This window comes from Mobula hypostoma, chromosome 3, assembly GCF_963921235.1.
Source record: "Mobula hypostoma chromosome 3, sMobHyp1.1, whole genome shotgun sequence".
NCBI lineage: Eukaryota > Metazoa > Chordata > Chondrichthyes > Myliobatiformes > Myliobatidae > Mobula > Mobula hypostoma.
This window is the reverse complement of record NC_086099.1, coordinates 84,767,303-84,789,197: the sequence shown is the minus strand read 5'-3', so window position 1 is coordinate 84,789,197 and position 21,895 is coordinate 84,767,303. Positions and strand designations below refer to the sequence as shown.

The 21,895-nt window shown below is 44.3% G+C and overlaps 1 protein-coding gene across 2 annotated transcripts in view; it reads left to right on the top strand.

The window, feature by feature from the left end:
- The window catches only part of slit2 (slit homolog 2 (Drosophila)), a 463,208-nt gene that overhangs the window by 304,909 nt on the left and 136,404 nt on the right, over positions 1 to 21,895 (top strand). For both annotated transcript variants that reach the window (XM_063043381.1, XM_063043380.1), the window contains exon 9: positions 944 to 1,088. In XM_063043381.1, coding sequence (XP_062899451.1) covers positions 944 to 1,088 — 145 coding nt within the window. The remainder of the gene's footprint in view (positions 1 to 943; positions 1,089 to 21,895) is intronic.

The following is a 21,895-nucleotide window of genomic DNA, read 5'->3' as shown; positions in this document are numbered from 1 at the left end:
ATTTCTGTTATCATTTAAATATGTTACATAGCTGCAATATATCTTAACAAGTTGAGATCAAACTGACTCATCATTTACCTCTTGCTCTGATGCAAGATAATTCTGCTGACTCCCACTTACATGTATTTAGCAATGTGTACTTCCATTTATTGCCTAGAGTAACTGAAACACACATCTGGCATAGGCACATAACCAGATGTAAAAGCAGTGCGTGTGGGCTATTGACCAAATTGTCGACCTTAGCAACATGTAGCAGGGCTATCTACTTATCAGTTGGCATAAATATTCATTTTATTCGCTGTTGAGCCTGTGGATAGTTTTATGACTGTAATTTGCATGTATTAAGATTAAGATGTAATTGTCAGTACCTAACATTAGTCTCTGTGTTCAATGGCTTCATTAGTTGCTGCAGTGTGCATTATTAGAGTTAGTATTATTGCAGATACCTTATGTAGCTAAATAATTGCTGCAAAAGATTCAGCCTGAGTGTATCGAAACCAGCATGAAGAGTGGCACTGGAACATGCGTATCTGCCTCAGTGGGTTTGTTGTGTGTGCAGTAATATTCACTTTGGTTACATGCATCAGAGTCCAGATTGTATGGTTTTATTCTCCTGCTCATATAAAATGAGAACTGCCGGTTATATGTGTAGTTGGGTTTGTAAGTCATGTTTAAAGTCCCCATCTATTTTCATTTTTAGCGTAGGTTTTTATTTAACTCTGGGGATAACATAGCTGTATCTGCAATGGTAATTCATTTTGAAAAGTTATTGGACATTAGGGTTCCATCTGGTCATCCATTCATTCATTATGTCATGAGTACACATAGAGAGAGAACAAAATGATAAACTCCATTTAAAGCTGGCCAGCTCAATATAAAAGGGAGAAATTTAAACGCACGGTAGGTTTCAGTGATATCATCCTCTTTCCTTTTGCTCCACTAGGCCCCCAGAGTTCGATGGCACAGTCTTGCAGTGTCCATTCCAAGTCCTGCCCAGCTGTCTGCACATGCAGCAACAGCATTGTGGACTGCCGCGGCAAGGGCCTCACTGAGATATCAAGCAATCTTCCGGAAAGCATCACCGAAATGTAAGCTTCTGTTTTTTTTTGTTTAAATTCATCATCTCAAGTGTAGATGCCTTGTGTTAGCCTGACTCTTCAGTGAGGAGCATTAATGTTTCAACCACTTTCAAAGAGCTCAATATTTCAGATGATTTCTCTTGAATTAAGTTTCTCGTTAAAGTTAAAAGTTTTGATTGACTGGCTAAGGAATTAATTCACTCATGGCAGGTAGAGTCTTTGTGTCAAAAGGCATCATTGTAGACAACCTAATTTTTAAGTGTATGTTTAACATATAAAACTGTTGGATTAGACACTTTTGTTAAATACTCTGTGGGATAAACGCTGACAGTATATTTTTGGGTCGTAATCTGGTAAAATGTATTAAAATAAACAGAATAAAGATAAGGAGAGCGCTAATAAGTAAATTATTTATTTCTCTTTGCTATCAAGTGGGCAATAACAAAGTGTCTCCTTCATTATAATTAACTTCTGTGCCATTGCTTCTGTGTGTTGTGCAATGATAGCGATTTTGGATGTTGAAAATGTCCTGTTGCTTTCCATACAATAAATTCAGTTTTTGGTGTCTAAAATAAGGATCTAAGCAAGATGTAAAACATGGCGCATTTTCCAGAGGGTATTCTGCTGCACCCACTCAAACAAAACATAACCACCAGAAATTTTGGCATCAACATGAAAGCAAAATACGTCATGTATGAGAAATTTGAAATAGTTTAGAAAGCCGACAGCTCCAGTTGTGAAATGGTCCATATCCTAACACCGCAGCAGATTAGCAAAGACAACAGGGTTGTCACCAAATGGTAATGGCTGGGACTCCGCCCACTGGCTGAGTGTTTAACATACTAGGTCAGAATATTTTCAACTAGTCCCTATTACGGTGTAAACTTGATTTTCATGCTTTCCTGCATAAGTGGCTGTTAAGTCCCTAAAATAAGTTCTCTTTCTCTTTCTGATGTGCCATAAAACTCATTCTTTCAACTATTTTTTGGTTATCTCCTCTAATGTTACTGCGGTTACTTAGTTTGTTGATGCTGTGGGAGCAAAAAAAAGCAAAATAACATAAAAAGAGGAAATTCTGCAAATCGACAGCTGGGCAGGCGGCAGCCGCGGAAGAAAGGATGTCTGAAATCGATACTCCTGCATCCTAGCTGTAAAAACCCGGAGAAGCATACAGCCTCTAATCAGATACAAAGGGTGAGAATGTGGGAAGGAAGGCAGGTGACATTTAAAGAACACTGAGGTTTGTTTGATGCATGAGAAGGCGAGGTAGTAGTGGGACTGAAAGGAAGATGTGCTGCAACAGAGCAAGGTGAAGATGGGAATGGTTGAATTGTTGAACCATGTTTGTTGAGTCCAGAATATTATAAAACCCATAACTGAAAGATGAGCTTGGTTGCTCAAGCTTGTAAAAAGTACAATAAAGCCTATTACAGCTTCAACTTTTCCCCGTTCCAAACATAAGTCATCAGTTTGAAACACAAAGTCTGTTTAATTCTCTGCAGGTGAGTACAGTGTACAGCATTGAAAGCGCTGGATAAGTACAAGTAGCTGCTATTCAAAATTCAACTAATTTTAAGAAAGAATTGTTATCCTGTGATTTGACTGAAGGCTGACTTTTCTTTCCTCCACCACTCTACACATATAGTGACAGCATACCAACCTCAACAATAGATGAGTGAAATATTCCTCAGGTTCTATGTTGTCAAAATGTATTTCTCTGTTTACACGTGTAATTGATAACACGAAAGCCTTGAGGCGCCAAGAATAATGTAAGTATAGCTTCAGAGGGTGGAACTCAGACAAACACTAGATTTTGCAGTGTGAAACCAATATCATTCATTTTGCCTCAGGTGAGAGGAATATTCTGTTTTTGGTGAATGCCACAATATTCAATCTTACAATATGACATCACTTCACTCTGAATTACTGCACATACAGAACTGAATTAACTTACCATGATGATTGATGTTTGTGCCATGCGAAAACACGAGGAATAGCATTTGAAGAGATCAAGTAATTTAGCTCCAATAAATATAGACAGCACAAAAGAGTGGTTTGCCAATGTGTCAGATCACTAAAACTAGCAGGTCCTTGGCGTATTTAACTTGATGCATTCAAACCCAGAAAATAAGGTGATTAGTAAAGTGTGATACATGAGATCGTTCTTCATGCATGCTTTAGATAAAGCTGAGCCCAGAATAAACAAACAATCTGACAGAGAAATTGAAAGCTGAGTTAGATTTCTTTTCTCTTTAACTCGAAGAATTCTCATCCCTGATAATGCTGGTAGAATACCTGGAGATGGATGAAATGGCTCTCAAATATTCAGTTAGCTGAGCCTGTTAGTATGAAGAGATAGCATTTACATACAATCACTTAGAGATGAAAATAACTTGTTGTCTTCCACAATATCCTGCGTTGGTGTCACTGATCACACACAATGCTCCTGGGAATTGCAATCAGAGACGAACAATGTTCAGATGACATTCATTTATTCACGACTGAATCAGAATTAGGCTTCTTAACACTGAAGTCTGTCATTAAATTTCTTATTTTCTGGTAGCAGTACAGTGTAGGACTTAAAAAATACTACAAGTTACAACACGAAGTAAACAGTGCCAAAGGCGAACACCCCCATATCAGTGACAGATGTAATCAGTCAGAATGCTCTCCGCGGTACATCTGTACACTTTGCTAGAATCATTGTTAATTGAACCTTTGTCGATCAGAAAAAATATTGCAAAAATATTTATTTTGATAGACAGAATATTTTATAGACTGAGTTGAATAGAGAGAATTCGTACCCAAGCATTTGGCTTTCCATTTCAAATGGCTTCCAGTGGAAAGTTCCGGAATCCACTTTGATAATATTTGGGAAATGTGCAGACCGGTGGACTGTAGAGGGCGGTGTACCCTCTGTACAGTGTAGAGGTCTGTGTACCCGTTATACAATGCAGAGGAATGTGTACCTATTATACACTGCAGAGGGCTGTGTACCCATTATGCATTGTAAAGGGCTGTGTACCCATACACTGTAGACAGTTGTGTACCCACTATGCACTGTGCAGGGCTGTGTACCCACTGTGCACTGTGCAGGGCTGTGTACCCACTGTGCACTGTGCAGGGCTGTATACCTACTGTGCACTGTAAAGGTTTGTGTACCCTCTGTACACTGTAGAGGGCTGTGTCCTGTTGTACACTATAGAGGGATGTGTATCTGTTATACACTGTAGAGGGTTGTGTATCCATTATACACTGCAGAGGGCCGTGTACCCATTATACACTGTAGAGGGTTGTGTATCCATTATAAACTGTAGAGGGCTGTTTATCCATTATACACTTTAGAGAGCTGTGTACCCTGTGTGCACTGTACAGGGCTATATAGCCACTGTACACTGTAAAGGTTTCTGTACCCTCTGTACACTATAGAGGGCTGTGTCCTGTTGTACACTGTAGAGGGCTGTGTACGCGTTATACACTGAAGAGGGTTGTGTATCCATTATACACTGTAGAGTGCTGTGTACCCATTATACAATGTAGAGGGCGGTGTACCCATTATACAATGTAGAGGGCCGTGTACCCATTATGCACTGTAGGGGGCCGTGTACCCATTATGCACTGTAGGGGGCCGTGTACCCATTATACATTGTAGATGGGTGTTTACCCATTATACACTGTAGAGGGCTGTTTACCCATTATACACTGTAGAGGGCTGTGTACTCATTATACACTGTAGAGGGCTGTGTACTCATTATACACTGTTGAGGGCTGTGTACTCATTATACACTGTTGAGGGCTGTGTACCCATTATACACTATAGAGGGCTGTGTACCCATTATACACTGTAGAGGGCTGTGTGCCCATTATACACTGTAGAGGGCTGTGTACTCATTATACACTGTAGAGGGCTGTGTACTCATTATACACTGTAGAGGGCTGTGTACCCATTATACACTGTAGAGGGCTGTGTACCCATTATACACTGTAGAGGGTTGTATACCCATTATACATTGTAGAGGGCTGTATACTCATTATACACTGTAGAGGGCTGTGTACCCATTATACACTGTAGAGGGCTGTGTACCCATTATACACTGTAGAGGGTTGTGTATCCATTATACACTGTAGAGGGCTGTGTACCCATTATACACTGTAGAGGGTTGTGTACCCATTATACACTGTAGAGGGCTGTGTACTCATTATACACTGTAGAGGGCTGTGTACTCATTATACACTGTAGAGGGCTGTGTACCCATTATACACTGTAGAGGGCTGTGTACCCATTATACACTGTAGAGGGTTGTGTATCCATTATACACTGTAGAGGGCTGTGTACCCATTATACACTGTAGAGGGTTGTGTACCCATTATACACTGTAGAGGGCTGTGTACTCATTATACACTGTAGAGGGCTGTGTACCCATTATACACTGTAGAGGGCTGTGTACCCATTATACACTGCAGAGGGTTGTGTATCCATTATACACTGTAGAGGGCTGTGTACTCATTATACACTGTAGAGGGCTGTGTACTCATTATACACTGTAGAGGGCTGTGTACCCATTATACACTGTAGAGGGCTGTGTACCCATTATACACTGTAAAGGGCTGTTTATCCATTATACACTGTAGAGGGCTGTGTACCCATTATACACTGTAGAGGGTTGTGTATCCATTATACACTGTAGAGGGCTGTTTATCCATTATACACTTTAGAGAGCTGTGTACCCTGTGTGCACTGTACAGGGCTATATAGCCACTGTGCACTGTAAAGATTTTTGTACCCTCTGTACACTATAGAGGGCTGTGTCCTGTTGTACACTGTAGAGGGCTGTGTATCCGTTATACACTGTAGAGGGTTGGGTATCCATTATACACTGTAGAGGGCTGTGTACCCATTATAGAAACATAGAAAATAGGTGCAGGAGTAGGCCATTCGGCCCTTTGAGCCTGCACCGCCATTTATTATGATCATGGCTGATCATCCAACTCAGAACCCCGCCCCAGCCTTCCCTCCATACCCCCTGATCCCCGTAGCCACAAGGGCCATATCTAACTCCCTCTTAAATATAGCCAATGAACTGGCCTCAACTGTTTCCTGTGGCAGAGAATTCCACAGATTAACCACTCTCTGTGTGAAGAAGTTTTTCCTAATCTCAGTCTTAAAAGGCTTCCCCTTTATCCTCAAACTGTGACCCCTTGTTCTGGACTTCCCCAACATCGGGAACAATCTTCCTGCATCTAGCCTGTCCAATCCCTTTAGGATTTTATACATTTCAATCAGATCCCCCCTCAATCTTCTAAATTCCAATGAGTATAAGCCCGGTTCATCCAGTCTTTCTTCATATGAAAGTCCTGCCATCCCAGGAATCAATCTGGTGAACCTTCTTTGTACTCGCTCTGTGGCAAGAATGTCTTTCCTCAGATTAGGGGACCAAAACTGCACACAATACTCCAGGTGTGGTCTCACCAAGGCCTTGTACAGCTGCAGTAGTACCTCCCTGCTCCTGTACTCGAATCCTCTCGCTATAAATGCCAGCATACCATTCATCCTGCTGTACACTGTGGAGGGCTGTGTACCTGTTATACACTGTAGAGGGTTGTGTATCCATTATACACTGTAGAGGGCTGTGTACCCATTATACACTGTAGATGGCTGTGTACCCATTATACACTGTTGAGGGCCGTGTACCCATTATACACTGTAGAGGGGGGTGTACCCATTATACACTGTAGAGGGCCGTGTACCCGTTATACAATGTAGAGGACCGTGTACCCATTATACAATGTAGAGGGCCGTGTACCTATTATACACTGTAGAGGGCCGTGTACCCATTATACACTGTAGGGGGCCGTGTACCCATTATGCACTGTAGGGGGCCGTGTACCCATTATACACTGTAGAGGGCCGTGTACCCATTATACACTGTAGAGGGCCGTGTACCCATTATACATTGTAGATGGGTGTTTACCCGTTATACACTGTAGAGGGCTGTTTACCCATTATACACTGTAGAAGGATGTGTTCCCATTATGCACTGTAAAGGGCTGTGTAGCCACTGTGTACTATAGAGTGTACCCACTGTGCACTGTTGAGGGCATATAGCCACTGTGCACTTTAAAGGTTTCTGTACCCTCTGTACACTATAGAGGGCCGTGTACCCATTATACATTGTAGAGGGCCGTGTACCCATTATACACTGTAGGGGGCCGTGTACCCATTATGCACTGTAGGGGGCCATGTACCCATTATCCACTGTAGAGGGCCGTGTACTCATTATACATTGTTGAGGGCCGTTTATCCATTATACACTGTAGAGGGCCGTGTACCCATTATACACTGTAGAGGGCCGTGTACCCGTTATACAATGTAGAGGGCCGTGTACCCATTATACATTGTAGATGGGTGTTTACCCATTATACACTGTAGAGGGCTGTTTATCCATTATACACTGTAGAGGGCTGTGTACCCATTATACACTGTTGAGGGCCGTGTACCCGTTATACACTGTAGAGGGCCGTGTACCCGTTATACACTGTAGAGGGCCGTGTACCCGTTATACAATGTAGAGGACCGTGTACCCATTATACACTGTAGAGGGCCGTGTACCCATTATACACTGTAGAGGGCTGTGTTCCCATTATACACTGTAGGGGGCCGTGTACCCATTATGCACTGTAGGGGGCCGTGTACCCATTATACACTGTAGAGAGCCGTGTACCCATTATACACTGTAGAGGGCCGTGTACCCGTTATACAATGTAGAGGGCCGTGTACCCATTATACATTGTAGATGGGTGTTTACCCATTATACACTGTAGAGGGCTGTTTACCCATTATACACTGTAGAGAGCTGTGTACTCATTATACACTGTAGAAGGATGTGTTCCCATTATACACTGTAAAGGGCTGTGTAGCCACTGTGTACTATAGAGAGTAGTGTACCCACTGTGCACTGTTGAGGTCATATAGCCACTGTGCACTTTAAAGGTTTCTGTACCCTCTGTACACGGTAGAGGGCTGTGTACCCGTTATACACTGTAGAGGGTTGTGTACCCATTATGCACTGTAGGGGGCCGTGTACCCATTATGCACTGTAGGGGGCCGTGTACCCATTATACACTATAGAGGGCCGTGTACCCTTTATACACTGTAGAGGGCTGTGTACCCGTTATACACTATAGAGGGCCGTGTACCCGTTATACACTGTAGAAGGATGTGTACCCATTATACACTGTAGAGGGCCGTGTACCCGTTATACAATGTAGAGGGCCGTGTACCCATTATACATTGTAGATGGGTGTTTACCCGTTATACACTGTTGAGGGCCGTTTACCCATTATACACTGTAGAGGGCTGTGTACCCATTATACACTGTAGAAGGATGTGTTCCCATTATGCACTGTAAAGGGCTGTGTAGCCACTGTGTACTATAGAGAGTAGTGTACCAACTGTGCACTGTTGAGGGCATATAGCCACTGTGCACTGTAAAGGTTTCTGTACCCTCTGTACACTATAGAGGGCTGTGTACCCATTATACACTGTAGAGGGTTGTGTACCCATTATACACTGTAGAGGGCTGTGTACCCGTTATACACTATAGAGGGCCGTGTACCCGTTATACACTGTAGAAGGATGTGTACCCGTTATACACTGTAGAGGGCCGTGTACCCATTATACACTGTAGAGGGCCGTGTACCCATTATACACTGTAGAGGGCCGTGTACCCGTTATACAATGTAGGGGACCGTGTACCCATTATACAATGTAGAGGGCCATGTACCCATTATACACTGTAGAGGGCCGTGTTCCCATTATACACTGTAGGGGGCCGTGTACCCATTATGCACTGTAGGGGGCCGTGTACCCATTATACACTGTAGAGGGCCGTGTACCCATTATACACTGTAGAGGGCCGTGTACCCGTTATACAATGTAGAGGGCCGTGTACCCATTATACATTGTAGATGGGTGTTTACCCATTATACACTGTAGAGGGCTGTTTACCCATTATACACTGTAGAGGGCTGTGTACTCATTATACATTGTTGAGGGCCGTTTATCCATTATACACTGTAGAGGGCTGTTTACCCATTATACACTGTAGAGGGCTGTGTACTCATTATACATTGTTGAGGGCCGTTTATCCATTATACACTGTAGAGAGCTGTGAACTATAGAGAGTAGTGTACCCACTGTGCACTGTTGAGGGCATATAGCCACTGTGCACTTTAAAGGTTTCTGTACCCTCTGTACACTGTAGAGGGCTGTGTACCCATTATGCACTGTAGGGGGCCGTGTACCCATTATACACTCTATTGGGCCGTGTACCCTTTATACACTGTAGAGGGCCGTGTACCCGTTATACACTATAGAGGGCCGTGTACCCGTTATACACTGTAGAAGGATGTGTACCCGTTATACACTGTAGGGGGATGTGTACCCATTATGCACTGTATTGGGCCGTGTACCCTTTATACACTGTAGAGGGCCGTGTACCCGTTATACACTATAGAGGGCCGTGTACCCTTTATACACTGTATTGGGCCGTGTACCCTTTATACACTGTAGAGGGCCGTGTACCCGTTATACACTATAGAGGGCCGTGTACCCGTTATACACTGTAGAAGGATGTGTACCCGTTATACACTGTAGGGGGCCGTGTACCCATTATGCACTGTAGGGGGCCATGTACCCATTATACACTGTATTGGGCCGTGTACCCTTTATACACTGTAGAGGGCCGTGTACCCGTTATACACTATAGAGGGCCGTGTACCCGTTATACACTGTAGAAGGATGTGTACCCGTTATACACTGTAGGGGGATGTGTACCCATTATGCACTGTAGGGGGCCGTGTACCCATTATGCACTGTCGTGGGCCGTGTACCCATTATACACTGTAGAGGGCCATGTACCCGTTATACAATGTAGAGGGCCGTGTACCCATTATACATTGTAGATGGGTGTTTACCCATTATACACTGTAGAGGCGCAGTCGACGTTTCAGGCCGAGACCCTTCGTCAGGACTAACTGAAGGAAGAGTGAGTAAGGGATTTGAAAGCTGGAGGGGGAGGGGGAGATGCAAAATGATAGGAGAAGACAGGAGGGGGAGGGATAGAGCCGAGAGCTGGACAGGTGATAGGCAAAAGGGGATACGAGAGGATCATGGGACAGGAGGCCTAGGGAGAAAGACGGGGGGGGGGTGACCCAGAGGATGGGCAAGAGGTATATTCAGAGGGACAGAGGGAGAAAAAGGAGAGTGAGAGAAAGAATGTGTGCATAAAAATGAGTAACAGATGGGGTACGAGGGGGAGGTGGGGCCTGGCGGAAGTTAGAGAAGTCAATGTTCATGCCATCAGGTTGGAGGCTACCCAGACGGAATATAAGGTGTTGTTCCTCCAACCTGAGTGTGGCTTCATCTTTACAGTAGAGGAGGCCGTGGATAGACATGTCAGAATGGGAATGGGATGTGGAATTAAAATGTGTGGCCACTGGGAGATCCTGCTTTCTCTGGCGGACAGAGCGTAGATGTTCAGCAAAGCGGTCTCCCAGTCAGCGTCGGGTCTCACCAATATATAAAAGGCCACATCGGAAGCACCGGACGCAGTATATCACCCCAGTCGACTCACAGGTGAAGTGATGCCTCACCTGGAAGGACTGTTTGGGGCCCTGAATGGTGGTAAGGGAGGAAGTGTAAGGGCATGTGTAGCACTTGTTCCGCTTACACGGAGAAGTGCCAGGAGGGAGATCAGTGGGGAGGGATGGGGGGGACGAATGAACAAGGGAGTTGTGTAGGGAGCGATCCCTGCGGAATGCAGAGGGGGGGGGAGGGAAAGATGTGCTTAGTGGTGGGATCCCGTTGGAGGTGGCGGAAGTTACGGAGAATAATATGTTGGACCCGGAGGCTGGTGGGGTGGTAGGTGAGGACCAGGGGAACCCTATTCCTAGTGGGGTGGTGGGAGGATGGAGTGAGAGCAGATGTACGTGAAATGGAGGAGATGCGTTTAAGAGCAGAGTTGATAGTGGAGGAAGGGAAGCCCCTTTCTTTAAAAAATGAAGACATCTCCCTCGTCCTAGAATGAAAAGCCTCATCCTGAGAGCAGATGCGGCGGAGACGGAGGAATTGCGAGAAGGGGATGGCGTTTTTGCAAGAGACAGGGTGAGAAGAGGAATAGTCCAGATAGCTGTGAGAGTCAATAGGCTTATAGTAGATATCAGTGGATAAGCTGTCTCCAGAGACAGAGACAGAAAGATCTAGAAAGGGGAGGGAGGTGTCGGAAATAGACCAGGTAAACTTGAGGGCAGGGTGAAAGTTGGAGGCAAAGTTAATAAAGTCAACGAGTTCTGCATGCGTGCAGGAAGCAGCGCCAATGCAGTCGTCGATATAGCGAAGGAAAAGTGGGGGACAGATACCAGAATAGGCACGGAACATAGATTGTTCCACAAACCCAACAAAAAGGCAGGCATAGCTAGGACCCATACGGGTGCCCATAGCTACACCTTTAGTTTGGAGGAAATGGGAGGAGCAAAAGGAGAAATTATTAAGAGTAAGGACTAATTCCGCTAGACGGAGCAGAGTGGTGGTAGAGGGGAACTGATTAGGTCTGGAATCCAAAAAGAAGCGTAGAGCTTTGAGACCTTCCTGATGGGGGATGGAAGTATATAAGGACTGGACATCCATGGTGAAAATAAAGCGGTGGGGGCCAGGGAACTTAAAATCATCGAAAAGTTTAAGAGCGTGAGAAGTGTCACGAACATAGGTCGGAAGGGATTGAACAAGGGGTGATAAAACAGTGTCCAGGTATGCAGAAACGAGTTCGGTGGGGCAGGAGTAAGCTGAGACAATAGGTCGGCCAGGACAGGCAGGTTTGTGGATCTTGGGTAGGAGGTAGAAACGGGAAGTGCGGGGTGTGGGAACTATAAGGTTGGTAGCAGTGGATGGGAGATCCCCTGAGCGGATAAAGTCGTTGATAGTGTGGGAGACAATGGCCTGGTGCTCCTTGGTGGGGTCACGATCGAGGGGTAAATAAGAGGAGGTATCCGCGAGTTGTCGCTGTGCCTCGGCAAGGTAGAGGTCAGTACGCCAGACTACAACAGCACCCCCTTTATCAGCGGGTTTAATAATAAGGTTAGGATTAGTGCGGAGGGAGTGGAGAGCAGAGCGTTCCGAAGGAGTGAGTTTGGAATGGGGACAAGGTGCGGTGAAGTCGAGACGGTTGATGTCCCGTCGGCAGTTGGCAATAAAGAGATCCAGAGCAGGCAGAAGACCAGAGCGGGGTGTCCATGAAGAAGAGGAGGGTTGAAGACGGGAGAAGGGGTCATCGGTGGGGGTGGAAGAGTCCTTGCCGAAGAAGTAGGCTCGGAGACGGAGACGGCGGAAGAAAAGTTCCGCATCGTGGCGAACACGGAACTCGCTGAGGTGTGGGCGAAGGGGGACAAACGTGAGGCCCTTACTGAGAACAGAGCGTTCTGCCTCCGACAATTGAAGGTCGGAGGGGATGGTAAAGACCCGGCACGGATGAGAGCTGGGATGGGAGGGGGGAGGCTGGGGGTGTCAATGGAGAGGGGAGGGTTGGGGTGAGAGGAAGATGGAGCCTCTGAGGGCCCAGGAGTTGACGGTGGGATCTGAGGGAGACGGGGTTGCAGAGTGGTGGTGGGGGAAGGGGAGACGGGAGTCACAACAGCAGCACATAAAGACCCGGCCTGGAGTTCAAGGCTGGAGTCGCAGTTGGTGGTTGCGTAATCATTTCGAATGTGTCCATGGTCGTTGCTGGAGTCCGGGTTTTGAATATGTCCTGAGGTGTTGGAGCCGCCGAGATCAATGGCAGGCGCCGCAATTGAAAGTTCATGCCTGCTAGCGTCGGGGCCGGCAGGCTCTGGAGTCCGTACATGTAAGATCTTGCGATCTTTGCCTAACATGACAAAGTCAAAAAAACAGCGATTGCAGGCGTGGATCCGACGGAGGATGAAATACCGGGTAGGACCATTACAGACGGCGAAGAAAGTGTCCTGAAGGTGTGGAAGGGTCTGGGATAGGGACACCAAGTACCTCCTCAGGGCGGAGAGCGTCGCCTTCAGAGCTTGACGGGAGAAGCGGCGAGAGGCAGAGTCAATCTATGTTCCGTGCCTATTCTGGTATCTGTCCCCCACTTTTCCTTCGCTATATCGACGACTGCATTGGCGCTGCTTCCTGCCCGCATGCAGAACTCGTTGACTTTATTAACTTTGCCTCCAACTTTCACCCTGCCCTCAAGTTTACCTGGTCTATTTCCGACACCTCCCTCCCCTTTCTAGATCTTTCTGTCTCTGTCTCTGGAGACAGCTTATCCACTGATATCTACTATAAGCCTACTGACTCTCACAGCTATCTGGACTATTCCTCTTCTCACCCTGTCTCTTGCAAAAACGCCATCCCCTTCTCGCAATTCCTCCGTCTCCGCCGCATCTGCTCTCAGGATGAGGCTTTTCATTCTAGGACGAGGGAGATGTCTTCATTTTTTAAAGAAAGGGGCTTCCCTTCCTCCACTATCAACTCTGCTCTTAAACGCATCTCCTCCATTTCACGTACATCTGCTCTCACTCCATCCTCCCACCACCCCACTAGGAATAGGGTTCCCCTGGTCCTCACCTACCACCCCACCGGCCTCCGGGTCCAACATATTATTCTCCGTAACTTCCGCCACCTCCAACGGGATCCCACCACTAAGCACATCTTTCCCTCCCCCACTCTCTCTGCATTCCGCAGGGATCGCTCCCTACACAACTCCCTTGTCCATTCGTCCCCCCCATCCCTCCCCACTGATCTCCCTCCTGGCACTTATCCGTGTAAGCGGAACAAGTGCTACACATGCCCTTACACTTCCTCCCTTACCACCATTCAGGGCCCCAAACAGTCCTTCCAGGTGAGGCATCACTTCACCTGTGAGTCGACTGGGGTGATATACTGCGTCCGGTGCTCCCGATGTGGCCTTTTATATATTGGTGAGACCCGACGCAGACTGGGAGACCGCTTTGCTGAACATCTACGCTCTGTCCGCCAGAGAAAGCAGGATCTCCCAGTGGCCACACATTTTAATTCCACATCCCATTCCCATTCTGACATGTCTATCCACGGCCTCCTCTACTGTAAAGATGAAGCCACACTCAGGTTGGAGGAACAACACCTTATATTCCGTCTGGGTAGCCTCCAACCTGATGGCATGAACATTGACTTCTCTAACTTCCGCTAGGCCCCACCTCCCCCTCGTACCCCATCTGTTACTCATTTTTATGCACACATTCTTTCTCTCACTCTCCTTTTTCTCCCTCTGTCCCTCTGAATATACCTCTTGCCCATCCTCTGGGTCACCCCCCCCCCCCGTCTTTCTCCCTAGGCCTCCTGTCCCATGATCCTCTCGTATCCCCTTTTGCCTATCACCTGTCCAGCTCTCGGCTCTATCCCTCCCCCTCCTGTCTTCTCCTATCATTTTGCATCTCCCCCTCCCCCTCCAGCTTTCAAATCCCTTACTCACTCTTCCTTCAGTTAGTCCTGACGAAGGGTCTCGGCCTGAAACGTCGACTGCGCCTCTTCCTATAGATGCTGCTTCGCCTGCTGCGTTCACCAGCAACTTTGATGTATGTTGCTTGAATTCCAGCATCTGCAGAATTCTTGTTGTTTGCGTTTAAATACACTGTAGAGGGCTGTTTACCCATTATACACTGTAGAGGGCTGTGTACTCATTATACATTGTTGAGGGCCGTTTATCCATTATACACTGTAGAGAGCTGTGTACCCATTATACACTGTAGAAGGATGTGTTCCCATTATGCACTGTAAAGGGCTGTGTAGCCACTGTGTACTATAGAGAGTAGTGTACCCACTGTGCACTGTTGAGGGCATATAGCCACTGTGCACTTTAAAGGTTTCTGTACCCTCTGTACACTATAGAGGGCCGTGTACCCATTATACACTGTAGGGGGCCGTGTACCCATTATGCACTGTAGAGGGTCGTGTACCCATTATACATTGTAGATGGGTGTTTACCCATTATACACTGTAGAGGGCTGTGTACTCATTATACACTGTAGAGGGCTGTGTACTCATTATACACTGTTGAGGGCTGTGTACTCATTATACACTGTAGAGGGCCGTGTACCCATTATACACTGTAGAGGGCTGTGTACCCATTATACACTGTAGAGGGCCGTGTACCCGTTATACACTGTAGAGGGCTGTGTGCTCATTATACACTGTAGAGGGTTGTGTACCCATTATATAGTGCAGAGGACTATGCACTCACTGTATGCTGCTATTTGGAGAATCGAATTCTCCTTTATATGTAGATGCACCCCTCAAATATCTGCATGTACACTCTGTCCTTCTCAATACCTCTAGAGTACTCCTTTCCCCAGCCAGAATATAATTCTAAACGTTTCTCCCTCTGTGGGAAGAGGGAGACACAAAACAGGAAATTATAGGCCAATTAGCCTCACATCTATCATTGGGAAAATGCTGGACTCCATTATTAAGGAGCTAATATTAGGACATTCAAACGGCGCTGGTGAGACCACACTCAGAGAATTACAAACACGTATAGTCTCCATATTTAAGGATGAATATGCTAGGATGGAGACAACACAGAGATGGTTTGTTTCTAGGATTAAAGGATTGACTTATTTAAAAGAGTTCGGGTTGTTTGGGCTATTGAAGACTCAATGATGATCTTAATTATGATTATCAAGATTATGCCGGGGTGAGGGATTAACGGAATTCATGCTGAAACGATGTTTCCCCTAATGGGAGTATCTCTGTCTGGGAGGACATAATTTCAGTATATGGGCTGATCCAGTTAAGGTGGAGTTCAGTGGGAAATTCTTCTCTCAGGTGGTGATGAATTTTCTATCCTTGAGTGCTGTACTCTAGTGATCTTATGATCTTATTGAATGGTGGAGCAGATACAAGGGGCGTGTTGTGTTTTTGCATTTTTTTTTATATCAGTTGTCCTTTAATTCACAGATTTTTTGAACTTCAGGATTTTTTTGTAGACCAATATACTTAAAATGAATATTTTTCTACATATAACACAGGGGCATAAATGTATTTTTCAGACCCCCCAGTGAGATGAAGGAGAGTGCAGTGACTTGAACCCCAGTGAATTTAAACTGAGCACTTAAAAATCGCCACATTGAGTATAAAAGGAGCATTAGAAACAGATTCCTGGTCCATTTAATGGGAATGCAGGAAACAAGGCCCTAGTATGTTCAAAGGGAGCACAGAATATGGTGCTGTGTTGAATTTAAAGAGAGTGCAGGAAGCAGGGCCACAGTGAATTGAAGAGGACAGTAAGAAACAGTGTTTCGTGAGCCAGGTGCCAAGTTACTGGAATTTCCAAACAATCAGGAGATTTTCTTGCAAATAATGGGTCACCTTGAAATAATGTTCAAGATACTTTTTTCGTCCACCTGTCCCTTATATATTTCAGAAGGTCCTTTTGCCTTCCGTATTGCTTTCTATCAAGACTGATGGGCCATGGTTTTCCAACCTTTCTATATCTCTCAGGTCTCTGGACGTCCTTCTTATCTTCTTACCATGGCTTCGAGGTTTTCCTTGTGACCCATTGACAAGAACTGTTCATGAAGAAGACTGTCTTAAGCATCTTACGGCTTTAACCTGATGTTCTTAGAATCATTAAGTTAGATTTTATAAATTCATGTCTTCACTATGGAGTGCATGTTAAGAATTTAGCTGAACAAGCCAACTCCCTCCCAGAATTTCCCATCCATTAAACTCTGATAACTTCGGCACTCAAACTCCCAGTTTGTGCTCTTTCTGCAAAATGCAAAAGTATAAAATATTCCCTGTACTCTAATGATCTGGCAATATAGCTCTCTATACTACTTGTTTGGATAATTGCTATTTGGTAATGATGGCAGATGGTTCGTGTTCTTGTTTTCTGTTCTTAATCAGCACCACTCTTGGCTGGTTCAGCAGTCAGAACAGCTCAGTGAAAGTGCCATTTACCAACCGTAGAAATAGAAATAGAAATAGAAATGTACTTTCTTAAGCACTACCATGCAATCCTTGTCAAGTACAGGCGTTGAGTCAAACCAAAAATTTCATTTTGGTAATGGTGTTGGAGACTAATGGTTAGTGAACAGGGACAGGAAAACCATTAATTCATTCTTTTAATGATCAAATATTACTGTTCAGAGTAATTTGTAACACCTGCCTATTCTTGCTCTAATTTGCTGCCTCTATGTGGGATAGTTATTCTACAGCTAGCTGTTAAGGTGCCAATTTTTATTTGCACTGATGGAGCTAATCCCCTGCCTCATTTTGAATACACCTGGTGTTCATTTGTTTGAAATCAATACGATGAAAATTGGATGGGTTCAGTTGTAGGTAGGTCCTCCATCCATCAGATAAGACTGAATGAAGGCAGAAAGGAAGATTTGACCCAATACATTTCCTCCTTGTCTGTACACTCATTTTGGGCCTGGGAGCTTTTAGGATCTGGGGCTACTATAGTATCTAGGTGTATTTACACTTCCTTTCAATCTTATCAGAATTACTGTGACTGTTACTGGAGACATGTAATATGTACATATTACATATGCATGTTGAGAATATGTAGAAGTACTTCCACTACAGAAGCCATTGTAAATCCCCAGTTGCCATTTAACAGTCTGCTTTCAGTCAGCACACACATGCTTTTATAATTTATTGTGCAGAGCAGCTGACAAAATGTGAACAAGTTGTTAGTTTGTAGTATGAGATGTGCAGATGTTGATCATATCCAGGGGTAAAAATGACAAGCACCACATTTAGTTCCTATTACACGTTGTTGGGTTAGCAATAGGGAAAGGTCAAAACTTAAACCTAGCACAATGGGACTTCCCAAAACGATGGCAAAATTGTTGAATTACAATTAAAAGAAGATAAAATTCAATATATTTTTGCATCTGAAAAGTGCATTAGCCTCAACTTCTTTCTGATTTACATATATTGACTACCTGGATAGTACAGAACATTTACTCTCAGAAGTGACTGTGCCGTAGTCCGAGCTTGCCTGAGAACTCTTTGTAAACAAAATTTTCCCAGAACCGAACAGGTTTTTTCTTTGCAAGTGTTCTTTATTCCAATGGACTGGATTTTTTTTTAACTGTGGGAACAGGATCATAGCAGAGGTAGCCGTGTAACTATGGTCATTTTAGATTCCTTCAGAGTGGAATCCATTTATCACAATGTAAAATTTCAAGTGTCTGTGACATCTACCTTTTCAAGTTAATGGTATTGAAGCAATTGCAATATCTCAGATGTTTTCTTGTCACTATTCTGCCCTGCTCTGTTTACAGTAATCTACCATGTTCTCACAATTTCCGTCATCCGTAGCCCTCTCTCATATTGAATTATAGAATATCGAAATGGAATGTGGCCATTTGGTCCGACGAGTCTTTGTCAGGTCTTTGAAAAATTTGTTTGTTAGCCCCACACCCGGCTTTTCACAATATCTCTGCAGTTTTTTCTTTTGATGTTTTATCCATTTCCCTTTAGAGTTTGTTGTTGAATCATATCCCGCCACCTTTTCAGTCTGTGCATTCCAGATCATGGTGACTTGCTGTGCTGAACAAATTCTCAACATCCTCCCACAAGCTTTTTTTTTGGCAATTACCTTCAAGTTGTGCCCCCTACCAGTGGATATAGCTTCTCTCCATCTACTCTGTCAAAACTATTGTATGCTTCCTGTTATCCACATCTCTTGTCAAGTGAGCCATTCTCACTTGTTGGATTGTAGTAATCACACATGGAGCCTTCAGTGTAAGATGAAAATACATTTGGCAGGGTCAGTCAAAATCTAAGTAGAGTATTAACAAATTAAGATGGCAAATGAAATCCTTCAGCAGAAATGAAAGTAAACAATGCGGGAGTGGGTACACGCGCACTTTTACGTACAATGCAGGAGATAGTTAAAAGGCTGAGGTTATTGAAAAATAAGATGTGCAGTAAAACAAACCAAGTATAATTTCCAAAATACTGTTCTCCTGTCTATCTCTGTTAAAGTTACAAAGTAGCTTCTCTTTAATTATGTATCGATATTTACATCCAAATACAGCCAGTGAATGTTATTAATTCCTTGAGACAAATTTATTGCATTGTATCAATATGTTACAGGGAAAATCAACATTGAAAGCAGTTTAATATTGTGCAACCCAATTTTTCAGATGAGCTGGGAGATAATTTATCTGGTCAGTTCCAGGCCAGGTTAACGCTGAATACCAGTGATTTGCTGCGTGATTAGTCCCTGTTTTGAGATTTCACAGAGGCCAAGAGGAGACGCAGAATTCTCATAGTGGAATTTGGTAGGATGAGTTGCCTCATTATCAGTAGTCAGCTCACAGCCAAGGGAAAGTTAAAGTAATGAGCTTTGCTGCCCCTGCTATCTTAATTCTATATTCTGCCACTTAGTCTCATCCATTCTCTGTAAAGCAGGTGTTATATTTTCAAAAAAACAGTGTTTTGTTTCAACTAGCGGTGCCTGTACTAGGTAGCCATTTAAGACCAACCCTGGAAAACTGTTTTGACAGCATAACATAGTTCATTCCAAATTTCAGACAGGCAGTGAAATCAATCAGTGGCAAATTATTAAATTTGTTTACAGTGATTTACTGGATTGCAGAAAACCGACTAATATCACTTGGGTCTAATGTTTCCCAGATGTTATGCATGATCATAGAAATTAAGTTTAAATGTGACCCATAAAAATGAACTGAATGCAGAAACTATGAAATTTCCTGTTGGCACTCTTCTCAAGGTTGGAGAAGTCCTTGGTGCAAAGCAATCTACCTAACTAGCATTTGCCGGTGGAATGCATTCTCTGTTTGCTCAGCTTACTGGAGCAATGTAGATCAGCTGGTTGAGTGGTGACAAAGCCACAACCTTTTGCTCAATATCAGAAAATCTGAAGATCTGATTGTTGACTTTGGGGAGGGAAAGGAGGATAAACATGGGAGATCAGTGGTGGAGAGAGTCAGCAGCTTTAAATTCCTGGAAGTTGTTATATCAGATTACCTAACCTGGTCATAGTATGTAGATGCAATCATACGGAAATTCTCCCAGCACCTTTACTTCCATCTATCATCAGGGACTTCTACTACCCTGGACATGCTCTGTTCTCATTGTTGCCTTCAGGAAGAAGGTACAAGAGCTTCAGGACTTGCCCCACCAGGTTCAGAAATTGTTATTACCCCTCACCAATCAGGCTCTTGAACCAAAGGGGATAACTTCACTCAACTTCACTTGCTTCATCATTGAAATGTTCCCGCCACCCATGGACTCACTTTCAAGGACTCTTCATCTCATGTTCTCGATATTTATTTATTTACTATTATTATTATTGTTTCTTCTTTTCTATTTGTACAGTCCATTGTTTGCACTCTGGCTAAGCGCTGTAATTGGGTAGTCTTTCATTGATTCTGTTATCGTTATTATTCCATAGATTTAGTGAGTATGCCCACAAGAAAATAAACCTTACGGTTGTATCTGGTGACATATGTACTCTGATAACAAATTTAAATTTACTTTGAACTTTCTTAGCAGGTTAAGAAGGTTCAACTTATCATCAAACTCCCTTTCAAACTTCTACAGATGTTCTGTTGAAAGTGTCCTAACTGGTTGCCATGTTTTGGTTTGGCACTTCAGTATACAGGAACATAAGAAGCCACTGAGAATAGCAGCCTAGTTGATCACACTGTCGGGGAAAGTCTGCCCATACCGAGTGGGGGGGGGGGCGTCATTCAGCTTTGGTCCAGCTTTTAGTGTTCAGGGCACCGAATCCCCGGTGATGGCAGCAAAGCAGTGATGGTAGTGAGATCTCTGGACTGTGGCCTAGCCATAGGGAATCATTAACTCACACCAGACATAAGATGTGAACCCCTGTTCCCTGCTAGCAACAACATAAGTAGCAGTCTAAGAAAAAGACTTTAATTTCTTTAAAAAACATAGTAAACATTGGGAAAAAAAAGAGCCTGCAGACACAGCTGGCTCAACGCTACCTGGAAAGGCCCTGTGTGCTTACACTTTTATATCTGCTGTGTGGGTAGGGTTGAGATGAACCCCTGATCACAAGAGCTTTGCTGAGCACCTGCCCTCTGGTCACAAAGCCTATCACGAGCTCTCAGTTGCAAACTTTTTTCACCTCCTTTCCCATTCTCACGCCAACTTATCTGATCTCAACTACTGGGGTGAGGCTGAAAGCAAACAAGAATGAGAATCAGGTTTACTATCACTTGTTTATATGATGCTAATAAACCTGCTGATTCCCAGCAACACACAGTGCAAAGGCATAAAAAAAAATTACTAAATAAATAAATAATGCAGGAAAAGAGGAATGATGAGGTAGTGTTCATGGACCATTCAGAAATCTGATGTTGGGGAGTGGGGGAAGAAGCTGTTTTGTATTGTTGAGTGTAGGCCTTTGAGTATGGATCTTCAGGCATCGGTATCTCCTTCCCCATAGTAGTGAGAAGAGAGCATGTCTCAGATCATGAGAGCCACCTCGTGAAGATGTCTTCAGTGTCGGGGAGGGTTGTGTCTGTAATGGAGGAGGCTGAGTTTACAACCCTTTGCTGCCTCTTGTGATCCTGTGAATTGGAGCCCCCCTCCCAGGCTGTGATGCAGCCAGTTGGAATACACTATCATGTGCATTTATAAAAATTTTCAAGGGTCTTTAGAGACTTATAAAATTTCCTCAAAATTCAAATGAAGTAGAGCTGGTGGTGTGCCTTCTTTGTGATGGCATCCATGTTCTGGGCTCAGGATAGATCCTCTGGAA